General features: G+C 41.6%; 1 protein-coding gene across 10 annotated transcripts in view; it reads left to right on the top strand.

Moving 5' to 3' along the window:
• Window positions 1-230: 230 nt before the first annotated feature.
• The window catches only part of gabpb1 (GA binding protein transcription factor subunit beta 1), a 72,140-nt gene continuing 49,712 nt past the window's right edge, over window positions 231-22,658 (top strand). For 2 of the 10 annotated variants that reach the window (XM_048616095.1, XM_048616104.1), the window contains exons 1-3: window positions 235-422; window positions 13,787-13,994; window positions 20,691-20,858. In XM_048616095.1, coding sequence (XP_048472052.1) covers window positions 13,887-13,994; window positions 20,691-20,858 — 276 coding nt within the window. In that variant the 5' untranslated portion in view covers window positions 235-422; window positions 13,787-13,886. Of the gene's footprint in view, window positions 423-7,071; window positions 7,153-13,786; window positions 13,995-20,690; window positions 20,859-22,658 lie in introns of all 10 variants that reach the window. The other 8 variants (XR_007265447.1, XM_048616102.1, XM_048616096.1 and 5 more) reach the window with 7 other exon arrangements.

Here is a 22,658-nt window from a genome sequence, read left to right as displayed (position 1 = left end):
AAATGGAGATGAGGCTAAGATCAGGTTAGCCATGATGTCAATAAATAGTGCTACAGAACCTACCTTTTTGACCCGGTCTTTCGCCTTTTGTGATGACACCTCATATTACGGCTGGATGAGGTGCTTTGGGACCGGTTCCAATCACATTAACGGCGCAGTATAAATGAAAGTTATTAACTCCTTACCCAAGATGGCGGCCAACAGTGTGAGCGAGGGACCGCGTCACGTGCACCCACATTCATCCTCCGCGGTCCGCTTTCCGCTCCATCCCTCCGCGGCCCCGAGCCCAGCCCGGCCCGGACCCAGCCTGAGGCCCTCCCGACCGAGGCCTCCCCGAGTCCAGCCTGAGGGACCCCGACCGAGGCCTCCCCGAGTCCAGCCTGAGGGACCCCGACCGCGGCCTCCCCAAGCCGCTTGCTGAGGTAAGTGCGAAGCGTGGGCGCCGCGGTGACTGAGTGAAGGATAAGGAGCAGGGTCCAGGGCTCAGGCCCCGGGCCGCTATGGAGTTGAGCTTGCTGGCTGTGAGACTGTCGGCGGGCTGTTGAAGCTTTTCCAGGTCACGCTCAGGCGGTGGCCTACCGGATGTGGAAGTTGATCTTTCTCTCGGCACTTGAAAGGATAATGGACTTCCCCCGGAAAGGCCCCGGGCCGATACCTGCTTCCTGTGGCTCTAAGGGAAGCGGCTGCTGCTTTTTGGTGTCCGGGAACCGGTGGCCCGAGGGAGAAGCGGTCTATGAGGCTTTAGGGCTGGATTGGTTGTTTATGGCGCCTTGGGAAAGCAGTACCGTGCATTCCCTGCCTCCATCGGGCTGGGGATTAATGAGGAAAGGCATAGCGATTAAAGAGGGTTCCCATTGTCATAAAGATCTACAGCGCAGTAAAAGGCCCTCTGGCTCAACTGGTCTAATCCCATTTTCCAGCATTTAGCCCATAGCCTTAGCATCGCAATTGTATATCTAAATACGTCTTAAATGTCATGAGGATTTCTAACTCTGCCATCCTTAGAGGCAGCGAGTTCCAAATTCTGATTAAAACCCGAAAGAACTGCGAATGCTACAAATCAGAGATAAAAATAGAAATTGCTGGGAAAGCTCGGCAGGTCTGGCAGCATCTGTGGAGAGAAATCAAGTGTTAATGTTTCACAGATGCTGCCAGACCTGCTGAGCTTTTCCAGCAATTTTTTTATTTTTGTCTCCTGAGTTCCAAACTCTGCCACGTTCTGGGTGAAAAAAGTTTTTCTGCACATCACCGCCAAACACCCCACCTCTAATTTGAAATCTATGCCCCACAGTCATTGATCTCTCCACCAAAGGGAAAAGTTTCTTTCTGTCTACCCTGAGTGTGCCCCTCATCATTTTATGCATCGCAGTTACCCTCCCTCTCAATCTCCTGTGCTCTAAGGGAAACAACCGAACTCTGTCCAAGAGATGGTAGGAACTGTAGAACATTTTCCGAAGAAGGGTCTAGACCCAAAACGTCAGCTTTCCTGCTCCTCTGATGCTGCTTGGCCTGCTGTGTTCATCCAGCTCTACACCTTGTTATCTCCACTCTGTCCAATCTCACTTCACAACTGAAACTGCAGCCAAAGCAGCATCCTGGTAAATGTCTGCACTCACTCCAGTCTTATCACATCCTTCCTATTATGTGGATTGCAAAACTCTCATAGCTTTGGTCTAACCAACTTTACATATAGTTGCAGCATAATGTCCCTGCTTTTAAACTCTATACCACAGCTAACGGTACTATCCCATATGCCTTTTAATCACTTTATCCACCTGTCCTGAAACCTCCAGGAACTGGTGTACATGTACATCAAAGTTCCTCTGATCCACAGTGCTTTCTAGGATCCTGCTGTTCGGCATGTATTCCCTTGCTTGTTTGTCCTGCCCAAGTGCATCACCTCACATTTATCCAGATTAGCTGATCAGTGGCAAATGGAATTCAATCTGACTAGCCCGTGTATATCCCCCTGTAACCTGAGACTATCCTCCTCACTATTTACAATTTCATCGTCTCCAAACTTACTGATCGAAACTGCAAATAGCAAGGGTCCCAACGCTGACCTGTGTGGAACCTCACTGACGTAAACTTCATGTCAGAAAAACACCCCTCAACCATCATTCCCTGGTTCCTACCACTCGCCCAATTCTGGATCCAATTTCCTTAGATTCCCAAGGGCTGTTCCCTTCTTAACAGTCTCCCATGCCAGACCTTACAAGAAGTCTTGCTGAAGACCAAGTAAATTAGATCAACAACATTGCCCTCATCTACATTCCTGGTCACATCTTTGAAAAATTCTCTCAAGTTAGACATGACCCTCCATGCCCGTGACAAAACCATGCTGGACTGTCTTGATTAACCTCAGCCTTTCCAAATGTAGATTGATTCTGTTCTTCAGAATTGCTTCCAATAGTTTCCCCACTACTGAGTTTAGATTGGCTGGCCTATAGTTTCTTTATTTAACCTTTGCTCCCTTCTTGAATAATAGTACCACATTTGGTTTGATTTATTATTGTCATGTACTGAGATACAATGAAAAGTATTGTTTTGCTGGTACTACTTTTTTCTTCATTGAAATATGTTGGCCATGTACTATCCATATTTCATCGAACCAGGGTTTTACAGTACAGAAGGAGCCTATTTGACCCATTAGGCTTGTACTGGCTTGTGAAAGAGCTACCTAGCTAGTTCCATTCTTCAACTCTATCTCTGTAGCCCTCTAAATTCATCACTTTCAAATAAAAATCTATCTTCTTTTTTTGTTTGAAACCTCCTAATGAGCCTTCACCACTCTCTCAGACAGTGCATTCCCAAATCTTAATAACTCGTTGAGTAAAGAAGTTTCTCCTCATCTCACTCCTAGCTCTCTTGCTGTCAATCTTGAAATTGTGACTCCCACCATTACTGACTACAAACTAGTGGAAACAGAAGAATATCCTTCTTTACCTTGTCAAAATTGTTCATAATTTTGAACACCTTAAGTTCACCTCTTAATCTTCGCAGCTCCAAGGAGAGTGAGCACAATTTCTTCAATCTTTTCTTGTATCTAAAATCTCTCATTCCTGGTTGTTCTAGTAAATCTCCTCTGCACTTCTTCTAGGGCTTTAAATAAGCTTATCCTTCCTTAAATAAGGTGTTCAGTTCTGAACACAATGGTCAGACCACATTTGGAGCAGTGATTTGTAGTGGTGTAGCATCACTTCCTTGCTTTTATAGTCTATGCCTCTGTAAATCCAAGGATCCTACGAGCCACCTTAACTGTTTCAACTTGCCTGGCCACTTTCGGTGAATTATGCACTTGAACCCCGAGGTTCCTCGGCTCCTGTACTCCCCTCAAAGTTGTATCACTGAGCCTGTATTGTCTCTCTGTTTCTTCTACCAAAATGCATTTAACTCTCATTTCTCTGCATTGAAATTCATCTGCCAGGTGTCAGTCCATTTGGCCAAACTGTCAATGTCCCTTTGAAGTTGCCCAGCATCATCCTCACAATTCACTACTCTCTCTCACTTTGTATCATCTGCACATTTAAAGGTTTTGCCTTCTACACCCTTCTCCAAATCATTTACATAAATCAGAAAAGGCAAGGGTCCCAACACCGATCCCAGGAGAGCTTTCAACTTTTCTTCAGTTTGAGAAATGCTCAGCTATACCTACCACCTGTTTTCTATCTTTAGCCAACTTCTACTCTGTGCTGCAAAGGATCCATTTCTAATTTGCTAACCAACCTTCCTGGGTTATCCTTTGCCTTTTTCTCAAACAATGGCATCACATTTATAATCCTCCAGTCCCCCAGGACTGATCCTTTATTCACAGGCCTGAAAACTTTCTGACAATAGCTCTACGATTTGGTCCCTTACCTCTCTCAGCAATCTAGGGTTCATCCCATCCAGGGCCTGGCAAACTTCTTTAACTGGAGTGCTGCCAGCCTTTTTAGCAGTGCTTTATCTATCACTATCTGCTCAGTTGCTCACCACCCAAATTTGTCACTGGGCCATTGTTGACATCTTCAAATATATTTGAAGAACACATTCCTGTTTGTTTTAGTGTAGCCTGCCATCCTTTCCTCATGCTTCCTCTTAGCCAGCCTTATTCCAGTCTTAGCCTTTGAGATACTCTTCCTGATTTCTGTCATTATTGTCATTTCATTATGTACATGTGCCTCCTTTTTCTTCCTTATTTTCTCATCAATTTCCTTCGTTATCCTCCTACTCTAGCTATGAATACCCTGTGTTTATTTCTGATCAATCCGTACCTAGCTTGCACCCTATTCATCTCTCTTTTGAAAGTCTCCTTTTTTTTTTTTTTAAACTACTGTTTTATGTACCAAAATGTTTCTAATCAATCTGACCCCCTAAAACCTGTACTTTTTCAGTCTGGGATCTTAATTTATTTTTTGGATTTTTATCCTTTCCCAACCTAATATTTCATAGAATCCCTACAGTGTGGAAACAGACTATTCGGTCCAACAAGTCCACATCCACTCACCCAGCATCCCACCCAGACTCATCTCCTCTACCCCATGCATTTCCCATGGCCAATTCACCTAACCGGCACATCTTTGGACTGTGGGAGGAAACCAGATCACCCAGAGGAAACCTATGCAGACACAGGGAGAGTGTGCAAACTCTGTACAGACAGTTAGCCAAGGCTGGAATTGAACCCATGTCCCTGGCGCTGTGAGGCAGCAGTGCTAACCACAGCCACTGTAATTATGTTATGATTGCCATTTCTCAAATGCTCCCCCTACAATGACAGTCCGCACAGGGCCTGCCTCATTTCCTAGGACCAGGTCCACCACAGCTTCCTCCCTAAAGGACTGAAAATGTACTGTTCTGGAACGTTCTCCTGCACACATTGCAGGAATTTTTCCCCTTCTGTGCCTCATGCTGTACCTTTTTCCCCAAGTCTACCATCAGGTAAATGAATTACCAACTATCACAGCCTTGCTTGTCCAGCAGGTTTTCATAATATGCCTACAAATGCTTTCTTCTGCTTCACTGTGTTTGCAGACCTATATTCTCCTTCCTTCTTGAATGCATCCCACTGTTCTGAGACAAATTTATCTGAAATTATCTGCTGTCAATCCACTCTGGTCAAATTGTATTTGATCTTATTTAAAATCAGACTTTCTCCAGTTGAGAGCTTTGATTTCAGGCCCAACCTTGTCCTGTTCCGGAATTCTGAATCTAACAGAGTTATAATTGCCTATAAAATGTCCCCCACTGATATTTCAACTACTTACCCAGCTTCCTTACTTCAAATTAAGCCCAAGACTAGCCCCTCTCTCATGTGGCTTTCTGCATGTCGGTTTAAAAAGCTGTCCTGCATACACTTTAAGAATTCAGCTCCCTGTAAACCTTTCACACTACACCTACCCCAGATGATGTTGGGGATGTTGAAATTCTATACTATCACTACCCTATTACTGCCACACTTCCTTGAAATTTGTCTACATATATTTTCGATACTGCAAATGAGACAAACGTAAACTATCTTGTCTCAGTGTTTTGCCTCAAGAAAAGTAAAAGGGTTTAGTGGCATGAGACTGCAGTCCAGAGTCATTTATCTATTAAAGGTGGTAATGTTCAGATGTATCCTAGGCTGATGTGAGAGACAAGAAGGAGATTGTAGAGGCTTTGACATTAATTTTCAATTCCTCTCTGGCTACAAGAGAATTGCCAGAGGACTGGAGGACAGCTAATGTAGTATCATTATTGGAGAAGGGTGGTAGAACTAAACCTGTAAACTGTAGGCCAGTGAGTCTAACATCAATGGTAGAGAAACTATTGGAATAAAATCTGAGGGTTAGAAATAATCTTGATTTGGAGAGGCATAGATTAATCACAGGTAGTCAACATGGCTTTGTCAGATCTGATGGGTTTAATTGAGTATTTTTGAGGAGGTGATTAGGTGTGTTAATGAGGGTAGTACAGTGATTTGTCTACATGGACTTCAGTAAGGCTTTTGAAAAGGTCAACAAGGTAGGAATCCATGCAATTAAGGGCAACTTGGCAAATTGGATTCATATTCATTTAGTGGCAGGAGGTAAAGAATGATGGTTGAAGGTTGTTTTGTGATTGGAACGCTGTATCCAGTGGCATTTAACAGGTTTGCTGCTGGGTCCCCTGTTGTTTGTAATGTGTATTAATAATCCAGATATGAATGTAGGAGGTTTGATGGTAAGTTTGCAGAAGACACAAGTTGGTAGTGTGGTAAATTGTGAAGAAGAGACCCTTGGACTACTGTTGATATGGATGGGTTGGTCAGAGGGGCAGAACAGTGGCAATGGAATTTAATCCAGGAAAGTATAACATCATGCATTTTGGGGGTACAGCAAACTTTATTTTAACCAGGTCAACAATCACATGACACCAGGTTATAGTCTAACAAGTTTATTTGAAAACACTAGCTTTTGGAGCGTTGCTCCTTCATCAGGTGTTAGTGAAAGAGGAGGTATCAAGACATGGAATTTATAAGTAAAAGATCAAAAGATCATACAACTGATGCGAATGTATGGAATAAACCCAAAATGGCTGGCTCATTCCCGCCTGTTAAATTTTTAATCAGTTAGAAAGGAGATGCAGGTTTCGATTGATTAAAATGCAAATCTCAGAATTTCTTTCAAGTCACTGCCCCAAGATAACTAAAGATTTTGTCAGTGTATACAAGAGTTGTGAGGCCTTGTTTCGAATCTGTGTTTTAATCTGGAGTCAGACTGTTTTGGAAATAAAACCAGGAATTTATAAAATGCCCCATTGACTGATTGTGTCTACAAATTGTGTGTTTTTTGAACAGAATAGAATGTGTTTGTTTTAACTAGCTCCTTATGAACTCGCACTCTTGATATACTGTCGATTCTGCTATAACGCATGTTCAGTCAATGCGAATTGGCTGTAACGTGATTGATGAATAGGGGAACACTGTTTCTAAAATGCAAACTTGTGTTGGCTATAACACGATTCCATCGGTGCACGGAGGAGTACACGTCGACATCACATGATTGTTTCGCGGGCTTTGTTGTGTTAGTGCCAAAAGAGTCTCCGCACCAGCATCACATGATCATTTTGCAGGCTTTGTTGTGAAGTGCTTTTCGTGTGAGGTACGGTATAACCTCCATCCCCTATCAAGTCGTCTTGACTTTTTTTTTCAAGGTAAAGTGTTAAATTTACTTTCTATTTCATTATTAGATACGAAGTAAACATTTATTCAAATTGTGCTATCTTTGTTAGGCTTTTGAGTGATTTTTTTTTTTGTTATGGTGGTCTGCCTGTAACCCCACTTTTCCTATAGGCCCTGTTATTTCTATAGCACAATTTTCTATAACGTAATGTTGCACAGCAACGCAACTATTGTGTTGTAGCAGAAGCGACTGCTGATAAAAATTATATACCTCAAATACAGCTAAGTTTACTGTATTATTCTGGCTGATTATTATAGTTTGTAAAATTTATTTAACTCAATGTAAATATCCTTGTTCAATCAAATGGCCATTTGAAATATCAACAGTTGATTCATTTCAAGTCAATTTCTCCTCAAATGCTACATCTTCTATGAAGCCAGAGTAATCAGTTGAGGGTGCGGGTGAGAAGGATTCCTGCCGATTAAGTTTTATTTAAGTCAAATCTGCATTACTATTTATGCGATTCATACTGTAAATAAAGTATAGCAGTGATGTGTATACCCCTGAATTGTGCTTCTATTACATTGATTATGTGGACTTCTTGATTATCCAAAATATTTGATCGGTCAGCATACTCCTGCTCCCTTAGGTGCCATTAATAAAAAGTTTACTATACTAGTAAAGAAAGAGTAAACAATGAATGGTGAGACACTAGGCTATACAGAGGATCAGAGGGACCCTGATGTGCACATCCAGCAATCCTTGAAGGTAACAGGGCAGGTGGATCAGGGGATTAAGAAGGCATATTGGACATTTTAACTTTAATAGCAATGGCATTAAATACAAAAGCAGGGAGGTTAGGATGGGGCTATTTAAGATGTTAAGTAGTCAGTGTGCAGTTTAGATTGGCATGTTATAGGAAGGATGTGACTGCACTAGAGAGGATGTAGAAGAAATTCACCAGGGTGTTACCTGGGCTGGACCATTTCAGTTATGAAGAGAGACTAGATAGGCTGAGGTTCTTTTTCTTTTGAACAGAGAAAGCCAAGGGAAGACCTGACTGAGGAGTGCAAAAATATAAATCGTAGAATCCCTACAGTGCAGAAAGAGGCCATTTGGCCCATCAAGTCTGCACCGACCCTCCAAAGAGCATCCCACCCAGACCCAGCCCCCTTCTCCATCCCTGTAACCCCATATTTACCATGGCTAACCAACCTAGCCCTCACAGGAAACTGTGGGGGTGGCATGGCAGCTCAGTTGTTAGCACCGGTGGCCCGGGTTCAATTCCACCCTCGGGTGACTGTCTGTGTGGAGTTTGCACGTTCTCCCTGTGCCTGCGTGGGTTTCCTCCGGGTGCTCTGGTTTCTTCCCACAGTCCAAAGATTGCAGGCTAGGTGAATTGACCGTGCTAAATTCCCCATATCAGGGATGTGTAGTTTAGGCGGGGATGGGTCTCGGTGGGATCCTCAGTCAGTGTGGACTTGTTGGCCAAAGTGCCTGTTTCCACACTGTAGGGAGTCTAAGAATACTAAGAAAAAACTGGAGCAGCCAGAGAAAGCCCACGCAGACATGGGGAGAATGTCTGTGTGGAGCCTGCACGCTCAGCCAAGGCTATAATTGAATCTGGGTTCCTGGTGCTGTGAAGCAGCAGTGCAAACCATTGAGTTATCATGCCACTGTGTCGCCCAAATATGACAAGCATGCTTAGGGCAGATAAGTAGACCATTTTCCCATTAGAAGAGTAAATAACCAGTGACACTGATTTAATATAAGGGGCAGGAATGTTAGAGGGGCTGTGAGGAAGAACTTCTAATCTAAAGGGTGGTGGGTATCTGGAACTGACTGCCTGGAGGGGCTGTAGAGGCAGGAAGTCTCTCAACATTCCAGAAGTATTTAGATAAGCACTTGACGCACCAAGTAAGGTTATGGTTCTGGAAATTGGGACGAAAATACTTCAATGCTTGATGATTGGTGAGGACACAATGGGCCAAAGGGACTCTTTCCATCGCTGTCAGACTCTGACTTGGTGCCATCCAGTCTTTATCTAATAACAAATCACGACTTTGCAACAGTGATCATAGCTGAACATCTAGTTGACTTTCCTACTGATTCCTTTCCTCCACTGGGTGCTGAGGATAGTTGCAGCAGCTCTGACTTTGAGTCAAACCTGGAATCTATACTTAGCCAGTCTTTATCTTGAGACCTTAACCTATTAGCAGAGTTTGATGTGTAAGTGTTCCTGTAAGTATCGCTGTACATCTCTACCAAAGATCTCACCACATAACTCAAGCAACATTTTCTTTGTGTGTAAAAATGCAATAAGACTGACTCTATATTCTGTCAAATACAATTTTAAACATTTTTTAAATATATGAATTAGGTACAGGAGCAAGAAGCTTAAGAGCTTTTAAGCTCCTTGAACCTGCTCTACCATTTAGTACACTCTCTTGGCTGATTTGATTGTAACCTAAAATCTGCATTTCCACCTAGCCTGAAGACCTTTCATCCCCTTGTTTAACAAGAATCTATTTACCTCTGTCATAAAAAAAATTCAAGGATTTGACTTTTTAGTCATTGAGCACAAGTTCCAGCCTCTCATGTCTACTATGTCAAGACTGCTCAGGATCTTGTGCTTCAACCACGTCATCTACTCTTCCAGCCTCTGCTAAAGTTTAGAAGAAGAGGGAGACACCATAATAAGAAAATTAATGCCTGAAATGTAATAGGCTATTGTAAGAATTCCATTGCAATTTGGGGGAAAAAAGGACTTTAATAATGCTACATTTGCTTTAGAAGTGTTGTGATTAATACTAGGTTGTTGTTTTTATGGCAGACATACCATCTTGGTTTTGAGTTTGGGAGGGGAGCAATAGCCCTATCCATATTCTCTTACCAATCTTTGCAGTGTCTTCTGCCCAGGTGTTTTTGCAGTATTATTAGAGAGAGAATTTACATTGTACTGGCAGGTTTGCAGATAAAATCATTCTGGCTTGAAATGCAAAAAGATAATCAAATGATGCATTATTTCATAGTACGCACAAAAACAGAAATTGCTGGAGAAAGTCTGGCAGCATCTGCTGCAGACACCTTCTGTAATTGAATGGGAAGATGCTGTAGGGTTGTTGGGAGTGGATCAGGGTGTTCCAGAAGGAACAGTCTCAGTGGAATGCTGACAGGGAGGGAAGGGGAAAATGTCCATTGGTGGCATCCCACTGGAGATGACTGTTATGATCCTTTGGATGGGAGGCTGGTGGGGTGAAAAGAGGCTGGGTGAGGGCAGAAGTGTGGGAAATGGGTTGGGCATAGCTAAAGACCCTGTTAACCGTGGTGGGGAATCCTCTGTGGAAAAAGGTGGACTTTTGAGGCCCCCTACGAGAAGTGGCATTATCACAACCGATGTAATGAAGACCGAGAAACTGGGAGAATGGAATGGCGTCCTTTACAAGAAGCAGGGTATGAGAATGTATAGTTAACGTAGCTGGAGATGGTGTGTTTGTAATTGGTATTGTTGGCTAGTCTATTCCCAGAAGTGGAAATAGATGTCAAGTAAGGGAAGGTTGGATTCAGAGATCAACCATGTGAAGATGAGAGCAGGGTGGAAATTGGAAACAAAATTGAATTTTTTTATTTCCAATTCCAGACAAGGGAGGGAAGCAGCTGATGATGTCATCAATGTACCGCCACCAGACACTCCTTCCCCTCCCCTGTCAGTATTCTGTAGGGATTGCTCCATCCAGGACACGCTGACCCACTGCTTAACTCCCATTGTGCCTTCCCATGCTGTCACAGAAGGTGTGACACTTGCCCATTTGCCTCCGCCCTCCTCCCTCCTCACTATCTATGGCACCTTGCAGGTGAAGCAGTTATTTACCTGTACTTCACTCAATCTAGTCTACTGTATTCATTGCTCACAATATGGTCTGCCACATTGGAGAGATGAAGCAGACTCGGTGACCACTTTGCTCAATTCCACTTGTGGACCACTTTGTCCATAAAAATGATCCCAAGCCTCCAGTTGCTTGCCAGTTCAACATGGCACAGAGTTCTCTGGCTGACATATCTGCCTTGGGCAGTGCTCCAACGAGGCCCAGTGCAAGTCAGAAGAGCAACACCTCACCTTCCACCTTTCAACCTTTCACTAATATCATTGATCTGGTTGTAGTCTCAATTCCAGCATTATGCTGTATATCCCAGTTTGCCTGTCTTGTTAGTACTATTGCCGAATGGTGTCTAGCCTCCTTGGTTTACAATAGTAATTTGGACATATTGCATCATAAAGTACAGACTTTGAGGTTGTAGTCTGTCACCAATCTCTCCAGAATAATTAGGAAATATCTTTTTTAAATGTGGGCGTCACTGTTAATGCCAGTATTTGTTATCCATTCCTAACTACCCTTGAAGATGGTGGTGACCCCTCTGTACGGTGTAGAATTTTGATCCCACTGTTCCAAGTCAGGATGATGTGTGGCTTGGTGGGGAAACTCGCAGAAGGTGATGTTCCCACGTGTTTACTGCTCTTGTCCGTCAAGATGACGGAGGTCACAGAACTTTTTTTTGTTGAAAATTTAATGGCAGTGCTGCACTGGTCTTGGGTTTGGGTGGTACTGTCCCAAATGAGCATTGGTGAATTGCTGGAGTGTATCTTTGTGTATTGCACATACTGCTGCCACTGTATGTCAGTGGTGAAGACATTGAATGTTTAGATTGATGGATGAGGTATGAACTGCTTTGTCCTGGTGTTGATGTTGAGCTTCTTGAGAATTGGAGCCCTACTTACCCATACAAGCTGATAGTATTCCCTCCTGCTCTTGTTGAATTCGGACTAATGCCTTGTAGAGAGTGGACAGGTCTATTCATAGTATTCCAACTATTAAAGGGTGGGACATTATTTTTAGACCTAATGCTAATTTCCTGTTAATAAGGTCAGAGTGGTACAAGATGTTGAAGTAAAATTTATCTGTGTAATAAGTTCAGATTTTGCAATAAGCAAAGACAACATGTTTAAGAGACAGACCCGTGCACTTGTCTGGACATAGAATTTGTCATTGTATGGCTGTGGGTGACTGGCGAAGTATTGAGTAATGTAGAAAGATGAGAAAAGGGAAAATAATTAATAATCATCTCACAACTGTCAGGAAGAAATAGTTCTGTTTGAATTTTCGCAGCCCCTATATTTGCACAATTTGTCTGCTTGTTCCTATCTATTTCATCCCTTTTTAGCATGAGCTGACCCTAACACTAATGAATGAACCCTCTGGGTCACACTTCACTGGGTATCATGCTGGAAATCAAGCCCCATTACTCATGGAGTCATCACAATAGTTAAAGATTTTATTAAAGTCTGCAAAATTCCCCAATTTACCTGTCACTTTAGACTGAATTAATAGTGTTGACCAGGTTTCTGTACTTAACCAGAATTACCATTTATTACAAATAAATAGACTCTAATTACAGGGAAACAGTTCAAACTGTAACCCCCTTATTAACCTTCACATACCCACAGAAAGACACAAAAACATTGCTATTGTGGCTGGAGGGATAAATTGGGGATACAGTTCAATGGTCCCCATCAACAGGGTTGCCTGATGTGATCCTTTTGGTTTGTCAGCACTTGCTGTTTCTTGATCTCTCCCAGGTATTTTTGCTTGCTTGCAGGATGCACAGAGTGATCACTTTGCACTTCTCAGCACTTAAGCTTATCTGCTACATATCCACTAATACATCAACTTGTCTATGTCTTTTTACATTCAGCTTGCATACACACATCATGGTTAAACTCACATTAGGCCATTTGGCTGGAAGGTGCGTTGGATTACCTGCTGAAGGCCATTATATGAGAATAAGATCCTTTTAATAACTTCATGCTCTATTTTGAAACATAAGAGAATTGAGTTTGGGAAGGGAGCAGAAATCTGTTGTTTCCTGTCCAGCTGCATGTTAGGACAAATGCTGCCTTCAGGAAGAGTGGGATTATAATGTCTGGATTGCTGGATTGAAGTTGATAGCACTGGGTTAACAAATCCCTGTTACCTGCACATTTTCTGTATGTATATCTAGTTGACGAATTTACTAACCATGCACCTGATGCATGTTGCCTTTATCAGTTTGACCATCAAAGATTGAGGGTGAATATATTCCTTTGTATTTGAAGTGCATCAAAGCACTTCTTAATCTTATAGTCTTAAACAGTAATTGATTTGTGAATCCAACATAAGGATTTATTCAAGTCTTAGGAAAATTCTGGTAGAATCATTGGCATGTTTTTCTGAGAGTAATGTCTCAAATCTGACGTTTGTAGCGGGGGAGCATGCAGGAAATTGAAAGCAACGATGAAAATGTTAAAATTGTGGTGTTGTCCGATTTTTAGGAGCTAGTTTAGCTCAGCAAACACAAGTGATGGGCTATCAGACTTGCTGTTCATAGAATGTCAATAGCACAGTTTTGGCTAAGTTTAAGTGTATTTCTTTACATCTAAAATGTTTCTGCAAACAGGTTGTAAAATCAATGCCATCCTAATTGAATGCAAAGTAAAGAGATTGAATGAACATATCGTTGTGTAAAATGCTTTATACATAGCATTTGGCAATAAACCAAATGGTTGTAAAATGAAATCTTCCTGTTTACTCCTTTTTGTGCAGACTCGTGTCTTTTTTTTTCCCATGCAGTTGAGTGTTGATTATTGACCAGCTTATGTGAGCTAAACACGATATCTGTTTGAATATCGTTCGTCGGTACTGCTGGAATTGCATTGTATCTTTTGCCTAAATGTCTCTAGTGGATTTGGGGAAGAAACTATTAGAGGCTGCACGAGCAGGCCAAGATGATGAGGTCCGTGTCTTAATGTCCAATGGTGCTCCTTTCACAACAGACTGGGTAAGTAGAGTATCTATACTTACATTTCATGTGTTTTGAACAGAGCCATAGAGTCATTCAGCATGGAAAAAGATCCTATGGTCCACCTATTCCTTGCCGATTGTTCCCAAACTAAACTAGTCCCGCTTGCCTGCATTGGCCCATATCCCTCCAAACCTTTCCCAATCATGTACTTGTCCAAATGTCTTTTAAATGTATGTTACTGTACCTGCATCCACCACTTCATCTGGCAGTTCATTCCACATGTGTATATTTTAAAAAAAACACTTGCCCCTCATCCTTTTCAAAACTTTCTCCTTACCTTAAAAATATGCCCCCTAGGTTTGAACTCCCCCCACCCTAGGGAAAGGACCTTTGCTATTCACTTTATCTATGTCTAACATGATCTTGTAGATCTCTACAGGGTCACTCCTCGACCTCCTACGCTGTAATGGGGAAAAAGTCCCATCCTATTCAGCCTATTTTTATAACTCAGACCCTCCATTCCCAGCACCATCCTGGTAAATCTTTTCTGAACCCTCTCCGATTTAGTAATACCCTTCCCATCGTGGGATCACCAGAATTGTACTCTGTACTCCAGAACAGGCCTCACCAACATCCTATACAACCTCAACATGACATCCCAATTCCTATACTCAATGGTCTGAGCAACGAAGGTAAGTGTGCTAAATGCCGCCTTAACCTCCCTGTCTACCTGTGACACAAATTTCAAAGAATTATACACTTGAACCCTTGGGTCTCTCTGTTCTAATGCACTTTTTGTAATTGGTGTTTTGCTAAGTGACCAAAATGAGTCAGAAATGAACATTGAGCTGAGTGGAGAGAGAAAAGCTTCACTTGTATGGCAAGTTACCATAGTTATGGTATTGAACCAGCAAAGGTCCATGAATTCCAATTGCACCAGTGTCAAATAGTAAATTGAACTCCATAAAAATGGCCCACGCACCAAGGTGTTTCACATGATTCAATTCCATCCGGATTCACTTCTAGTGCCTTCAGTCCCCAGTGAAAGATGGCTAGGACGTGCATCCTAAGAATATATAAGCAAATCTGTGGGTGCTATTGGGTGTAGCACAATTTGCCGCCTGAATATCTGAAATAAGTAAAAATCTAGTTTACATAATATATCTTGCTACAAGTATGTCAATGTTGATACTTTTATGGATGCAATGAAGGAAGACACTTGAGATAACATAAAGCATAGACTTCTTCAGAGTAACAGCAACTACATTTATTCAATGGTACGATTTTGCTGTTGTTTTAGTGAAGGCTGGTATACATCATTAACAATGAGGTGTATTCATGAGTGAGGTGATGGCCTAGTGGTATTATTGCTGGACTGTTAATCCAGAGACCGATAATGTTCTGGTGGCCCAGGTTTGAATCCGCGGCAGATGGTAGAAGTTGAATTCGATAAATATCTGGAATTAAGAATCTAAGGATGACCGTGAATCCATTGTTGATTGTTGGAAAAACTCATCTGGTTCACTAGTCTCCTTTAGGGAAGGAAACTACCATCCTTACTTGGTCTGGTCTAAATCCAGACCCACAGCAATGTGGTTGACTCTTAACTGCCCTCTGTTTAATTAGGGATGGGCAATAAATGCTGCCTAGCCTGTGAATGAATTTTTTAAAAATTCAATAATAGTCATACAGCACTGAAACAGATCCTTTGATCCAAGTTGTCCATGTCGACCAAGTTTCCCAAGCTAATCTAGTCCCACTTGTTTGCGATTGGCCCCGTGTCCCTCTAAACCTTTCCTATTCATGTACCTGTCCAAATGGCTTTTAAATGTTGTAACTATACTTGCCTCTACCACTTCCTCTGGCAGTTCATTCCACATACAAACCACCCATTGTGTGAAAAAGTTACACCTCTGGTCCTTTTTAAATCTTTCTCCCCTTGCCTTAAAAATATGCTACCTAGTTTTGAACTCCCCAACCCATGCCCTTCACGATTTTATAAATCTCTGTAAGGTCACCCCTCAACCTCCTATGCTCCAGTGAAAAAAGTCCCAGTCTGTCCAGCCTATTTTTATAACTCAAGCCCTCCATTTCTGGCACCATCCTGGCATATCTTTTCTGAACCCTCTCCAATTTAAGAATATCCTTCCAATAGCGGGGCAACCAGAGCTGTACACAATACTCCAAAAGTGGCCTCATCAACGTCCTCATCTCAACATGACGTCCCTACTCTTACACTCAATGATGTCAGCAATGAAGGCAAGCGTGCTAAACGCCACCTTCACCACCCTGTCTACCTGTGATGCAACTCTCAAAGAATTATGTACCTGAATTCCTAGGTGTCTCTGTTTGACAGCATTACCCAGGGCCCTACTATTAATTGTATAAGTCCTACCCTTGGTTATTTCACCAAAATGCTATATCTCACATTTATCCAAGTTAAACTTCATGTTCAACTTGGTCCAGTTGATCAAGATCCCTTTGTAATCTTAAATAACCTTCTCACTGTAGACTATACCATCAAATTTAGTGTCATTAGAAATCTTACTAACCATGCCTCCTAAATTCTCATCAAAATCGTGTATATAAATGACAAACAGTGGACCCAGCACCGATCTTTGCTGAACACTACTGGTCACAGTCTCCAGTCTGAAAAACAACTCTCCACCACCTGCCTGTTCTCCTACCGTGAAACCAATTTTGTATCTAATTGGCTAGCTCTCCCTGAACCCAATGTGATCTAACTAATCAGTCTACCATGCAGAACCTTGTCAAAGTCTGTATTAAGGTTCATGTTATGACATTTATCGCTCTGCCTTCATCAATCTTTTTTCGTTACATTCTCAAAAAACTCGAGTCTGTGAGACAATTTCCCATGCACAAAACCATGCTGACTATCCCTAATGAGTCCTTACCTCTCTAACTGCATATAAATCCTGTCTGTCAGAATCCCCTCGAACAATGTGCCCACCACTGATGTCAGACTCACCAGGCTTCTCCTTACATCCCTTCTTAAACAAAAGCACAACATTACCCACCCTCAAGTCATCCGGCACCTCACTTGTGGTTGTAGATGATACAAATATCTCTGCTAAGGGCCCTGCAATTTTCTTCCCTTACTTCCCTGAATGTCCTGGGATACACTTGGTTCCAGAGATCTATCCTCCTTTGTCTTGTTTCAAGACCTCCAGCACCACCTATGCTGTAATGTGGATTATTTTCAAGACATTAGTATTTATTTCTCTGAGTTCCCTAGTCTCCATATCTTTCTCAACAGTAAAAACTGATATGAAGTATTTGTTTAGTATCTCTCCTATCTCCTGTGGTTCTACACGTAGACAATCTCATTGATCTTTAAAGGGCCCTATTCTCTCCCTAGTTACTCCCTTGCACTTAATGTACTTGTATAATCTCTTTGGATTATCCTTAACCTTGTCTGCCAATAGTATCTCATTACCCCTTTTTTGCCCTTGTGATTTTTCTCTTAAGAATGTCCCTACACCCCTTGTACTCTTCAAGAGATTCACTTGATCCCAGTTTTCTATACCTGACATATGCCTACTCCTTATTCTTGACCAGAGCCTCAACATCTTTATTCATCCGTTGTTCCCTACTCTTACCAGCCTTACCCTTCACTCTAACAGGAACATAATGTCTCAATTCTTGTTGTCTCTTTTTTGAAAGCCTCCCGCTTGTCAGTCATCCCTTTACCTGTGAACAGTCTACTCCAATCAACTTTTGAAAGTTTGTCTCATACCGTCAAAATTTGCCGTACTCTAATTAAGAACTTTAACTTTTATACAAGGCCTATTCTTTTCCAAAGCTATTTTAAAACTAATAGCATTATGATCACTGTCCCAAAGTGCTCCCAATCTAACACTTGCCCTGCCTTATTTTCGAAGAGAAAGTTAAGTTTTTTGCCCTTTCAGTAGTGGGTACATTTACATATTGATAAAGAAAATTATCTTGAACACAACTAACAATTCCTCACCATCCAAGCTCTTAACAATTTGGCAGTCCCAATCTATGTTTGGAAAGTTAAAATCCCCTACTTTTATAACCCTATTATTCTCGTGTATATCTGCAATCTCCCTGCATATTTTCTCCTCAGTTTCCCTCTGACTATTGTGGGGTGGGCTATAGTACAATCCCATCAAGGTGATCATCCCCTTATTTCTCAGATCCATCAATGTAGCTTCACTGGACTATCCCTCAGAAATATCATCTATAAGTATAGCATAACGTGTTCCCTCATCAAAAACACCACTCCCCTCCCCTCCCCTCCCCTCCTCTCTTGCCTCCCTTTATATCCTTCCATAGCATTTATACCCCAGGACATTGAGATGCAGTCCTGTCCCTCCCTTAGCTATTACAGAAATACGACTATCATGTTCCTGTCCCATGTTCCCATATATGCCCAGAGTTCTTCAGCTTTACCTGTAAGACCCCTTGCATTGAAATAAATGCAGTTTAATTCTTCAGAGTTAACCTCATCCTCTGACTTGCTCTTGTTTGTCTTTTTTCTAATTAACTCGATCTCTTTAACTTCAGAACTATCCTCATCGGTTTTTTAAAAAATTTTCACTACTACTTAGGATCCCCCAGTTCCCCTCCTTTACTAGTTCAAGGCTCCCAAATAGAATTAGCAAATCTCCCTGCCAGAAAATTGGTCCCTCTGCACTTCATTCTGCTTCATGTTCTCAATAAAATTATTTTCCTATAATAAACTAAAGTGCTGCAGAAAGTCAGATGTTTGGAGGAATCTGTGGAGAGAGAAAAAGTTCACTTTTGGAGTCCAATATGAGTCTTCAGAACTGAATGGGACTGGAAAATGATGTTTGTTTTTATACTGTTGACAGAGGGGAGGAGCAAGTGGAGCAGATGATGAGGGTGCCCAGTGGAAAATGGTTGTAAAGTTACCAAAAACACTCCGTTGGCCTTTTGTTCTGGGGTCCCTCACTATCTGTTCCACTTATTCCTTCTCCCCTCTGTCAACATGATAAAAATCATTATTTCCAGCTCTTTTCGATTCTGAAAAAAGTTGTATTGGACTTAATGTTAACTCTGCTTCTCTGTCCACAGTTCTGCCATACCTACTGAGTTTTACCAGCATTTTCTGATTTAATTTCAGATCTCCAGGAACCACTGTAGTTTGTGTTGATTTTAAGTTATTTTCCTAGATTGTTGATTAAAGCAAGTGTGCTGCCTTTTTATGCAAAACAAAAATATATAGCTGTGTGGATGATGGTGAGGAGGTTAGCTGTACACTGCAGGCAGGTATCTGTGAATTGGTCAGGTGGACAGGTGAGTGGCAAATAGATTTGTATCTAGTGAAGTGAGGTGAGGCATTTGGGAAGATTAAACAATGCAATGAAACACATAATAAATGAGAGAATACTAAAGTGTAAAGGAGTGAACTTCCATGGTCTCTGAAGGCCAATGAGATGGTTAAGAGAACATATGGAATCCTTTCCTTTTTATTAGCTGAAGTATAGCATGTAAGAACAGGGAGGTTATGCTGGAACTGTATCAATCAGTAGTTAGGCCATGACTGTGTGTAGTTCCTGTCTTTCTTTCTTTCTTTCTTTCTTTATTCATAGAATCTGGACATCGCTGGCTGAGCGAGCACTTATTGCCTGGAAGACAGTTAAGTGTCAGCTACACAGTTGTGGCCAGACCAGGCAGGGATGGCTGTTTTCTTCCCTGAAGGACATTAGTGAACCAAATTAATTTTTTTGACAATCAACAACAGTTTTATGATCATCATTTGACTCTTAATTCCAGATTTGTATTGATTCAAATTCCGCCAAACACCATGGAGAGATTTGCAGAACCTGAGTCTCTGGATTAATATTCTAGTGATAATACCATTTAGGCCATCACTTCCTCACGAGGTCACCTTATTACAGAAAGGATCTAATTGCATTAGAGAGGGGACCAAGGAGATTTATAAGGATCTTGCCAAGATTAGAAAGCTGTCACTATCAGGAAAGATTTGATAGACTCGGCTTCTTCTCATTGGAACAGAAAAGGCAGAGGGGGCTTTGATTTGAGGTGTAGAAAATTTAAGGTGCTTGGGTAGAGAGGAGGGAAGGACCTGTTTAGCTTATCAAAGATATTAGTGACCAGAGGCATAAATTTGAAATAATTTGGTAGAAGAATTGGAGGGAAGTTGGTAGGGCTCTGGAACTCGCTGCTTAAAGGTAGCAGAGGCAGAAACACCCAACTCATTTCAGAGTTGTCTGGAAATGTTGTGAGTGACATGGATGAATTGTGGTCTTCTCTTTGTTCTTTATTTTTTTTTAATGGTAAACTTGAAGTGTACAGCTAACCTCCTCACCATCATCCACTTTATTTTTTTTAATGGTAAACTTGAAGCAGCATTAAAATCTATAAATTATGAACTAATATAGTATTTTCATGCTTTTATAAATAACTCCTATTTAGTGACTTGGATAATGTTATGGCATCTGATATTGGAAATGTTGAATGCAAAGCTCACGGGGCATGAATATTCATTTTTAAATATTCAAGCAGTCGAAATCAAATAAGGCCCCTTGTGTGAAATTATAGTTTTCATACAACTTTTGAGAAGCTTGGCTTCATTGCATTTAAGATACTGAATCACTTCATCTCATCTACAAAATCATTGCTGTAACTGAAATAGGTGGGGATGTTGTCATTCTTTTGTTGGCTGTTTTGTAATCCGTTTTTTTTTTCCTGATGTTACAGCTGGGAACATCACCCCTTCACTTGGCAGCTCAGTTTGGTCACTATTCTACAGCAGAGGTGCTGCTTCGAGCTGGAGTGAGTCGGGATGCGAGGACCAAAGTGGACAGAACGCCTCTGCATATGGCAGCATCAGAAGGCCATACCAGCATTGTTGAAGTGCTTGTTAAGGTAATGTTAGAAAAATAATGGTGAACAATGTCAGCCTTGGCTTGGTGTTATGCTGTATGACTTCTGTGACAGCAGCTATTGGTTCTGTTTCCACCCTATAAAGACATTGACACATAATTTCTTGTTCGTTGTGTTGTACTGAGAGAGTGCTGATTTGTTGAAAGTGCAGCATTTTGGGAAGACATTGGTGGAGGCTCCACTAGCCATCACCAATGATGTAAAAAATTTCATTGCAGTATTTGGGAAGAAATCCCCTACTCTTCATATGAATGTAATAAATAGGAACAGGAGCGGCCATCTGGCCCCTTGACTCTGCTGTGCCATGGCTGTCTTTTGGTGGACTCGGCTCCACTTACCCGCCTGCTCACCATAACCCTTAACTCTTTTACTGTTCAAAATCTATTCATCCTTGCCTTGAAATCATTCAACGAGGTAGCCTCAGCTACTTCACTAGGCAGGAAATTCCACAGATTCACAACCCTTTGGGTGAATAAGTTCCTCCTTAACTTAGTCTTAAATCTGCTCCCCTTTATTTTCGAGGCTATGCCCTCTAGTTCTAGCATCACTTGCCAGTGGAAACAACTTCCCACTTCCATCTTGTTTATTCCCTTCATAATTTTATATGCCCCTATAAGATCCTACTGCCTCATTCTTCGAAATTCCAATGAGTATAGTCCAGGGTCTACTCGATCTCTCCTCCATAAGCCAATCCTGTCAACTCCAGAATCAACCTAGTGAACCTCCTCCGCTCCCTCTCCAGCGCCAGTACATCCTTTCTCAAGTTAGGAGACCAAAACTGTACACAGTACTCCAGGTGTGGCTTCACCAACACCCTATACAGCTGCAGTGTATCGTAGGAGCAAATTGTTACAGATCCTGGAATCTGTACAGAAAACAAAGAATTCTGGAGATCACAGTGGGTCAGGCAGCACCCATAGAGAGAGAGCAAGCTAATGTTTTTAGTCCAGATGACTTTTCATCAGAGGTCTGATTTCCAGCATTTTTTATTTGTTTCAGTGCAGCATATCCTCCCTGTTTTTAAACTCCATCCCTCTAGCAATGAAGGACAATATTCCATTTGCCTTCTTAATTACCTGCTGCACTTCCAAGCCAACTCTGTGATTCATGCACAAGGACACCCAGGGTCCCTTTTTCACTAATGCCTAAGCTGACATTTTCCCTTCAATCCATCTCCTTAAAAATTTAAGCAGAGATGAGATTCTCAGATAGTGGGACCATGCTCTGTGCAAAGTGATTGCCATTTTTCCTTCATTACAACAGGGATTAGCTATCAAAGTGTGCTGAATTTGCTGTGAGGTTATTTGAGATATCCTAAAGTCAAGCAAGGCATAATAGAATTGCAAGCTTTTCATTATTTGGACATAACCCCATTGTGAGCAAACTAAACCTCATTGACTGACTGAGCAGGTTTCAACATTATTTCCTATGCTTTATGACCTAAGAATCAGTGTAATAGCCATTTACTGAACTACCTCCCAGGTTTGAAAGTCGCAGTCGTGACCAGAAGTGAGCTGGACTCTGTAATTGGGATGTGATCTAATCATTTATAATTGGGAAAGATTTCACCATATTGTGTTGAATGTTTGTTGTTTTGGAATTTAGTTCTGGAGATTTCTATCTGGAGTAGGTGAGTAACCAAACCAGATTTTACATTTAATGACCTCCAATGAATATTTAAAATCTGTGAAGTAGCGCTCATGGTGATCTGGTGAAGCTGTTTCATCCAAGGAAATTACTTAGCTCTTCGCCCCCATTAGCAGTAAAACAAATGATTTTGAT

The sequence above is a fragment of the Rhincodon typus genome, chromosome 33 (genome assembly GCF_021869965.1).
Source record: "Rhincodon typus isolate 14 chromosome 33, sRhiTyp1.1, whole genome shotgun sequence".
In the NCBI taxonomy this organism is placed as follows: domain Eukaryota; kingdom Metazoa; phylum Chordata; class Chondrichthyes; order Orectolobiformes; family Rhincodontidae; genus Rhincodon; species Rhincodon typus.
The sequence above is the reverse complement of the archived record's forward strand: the minus strand, read 5'-3'. Positions and strand labels throughout refer to the sequence as shown.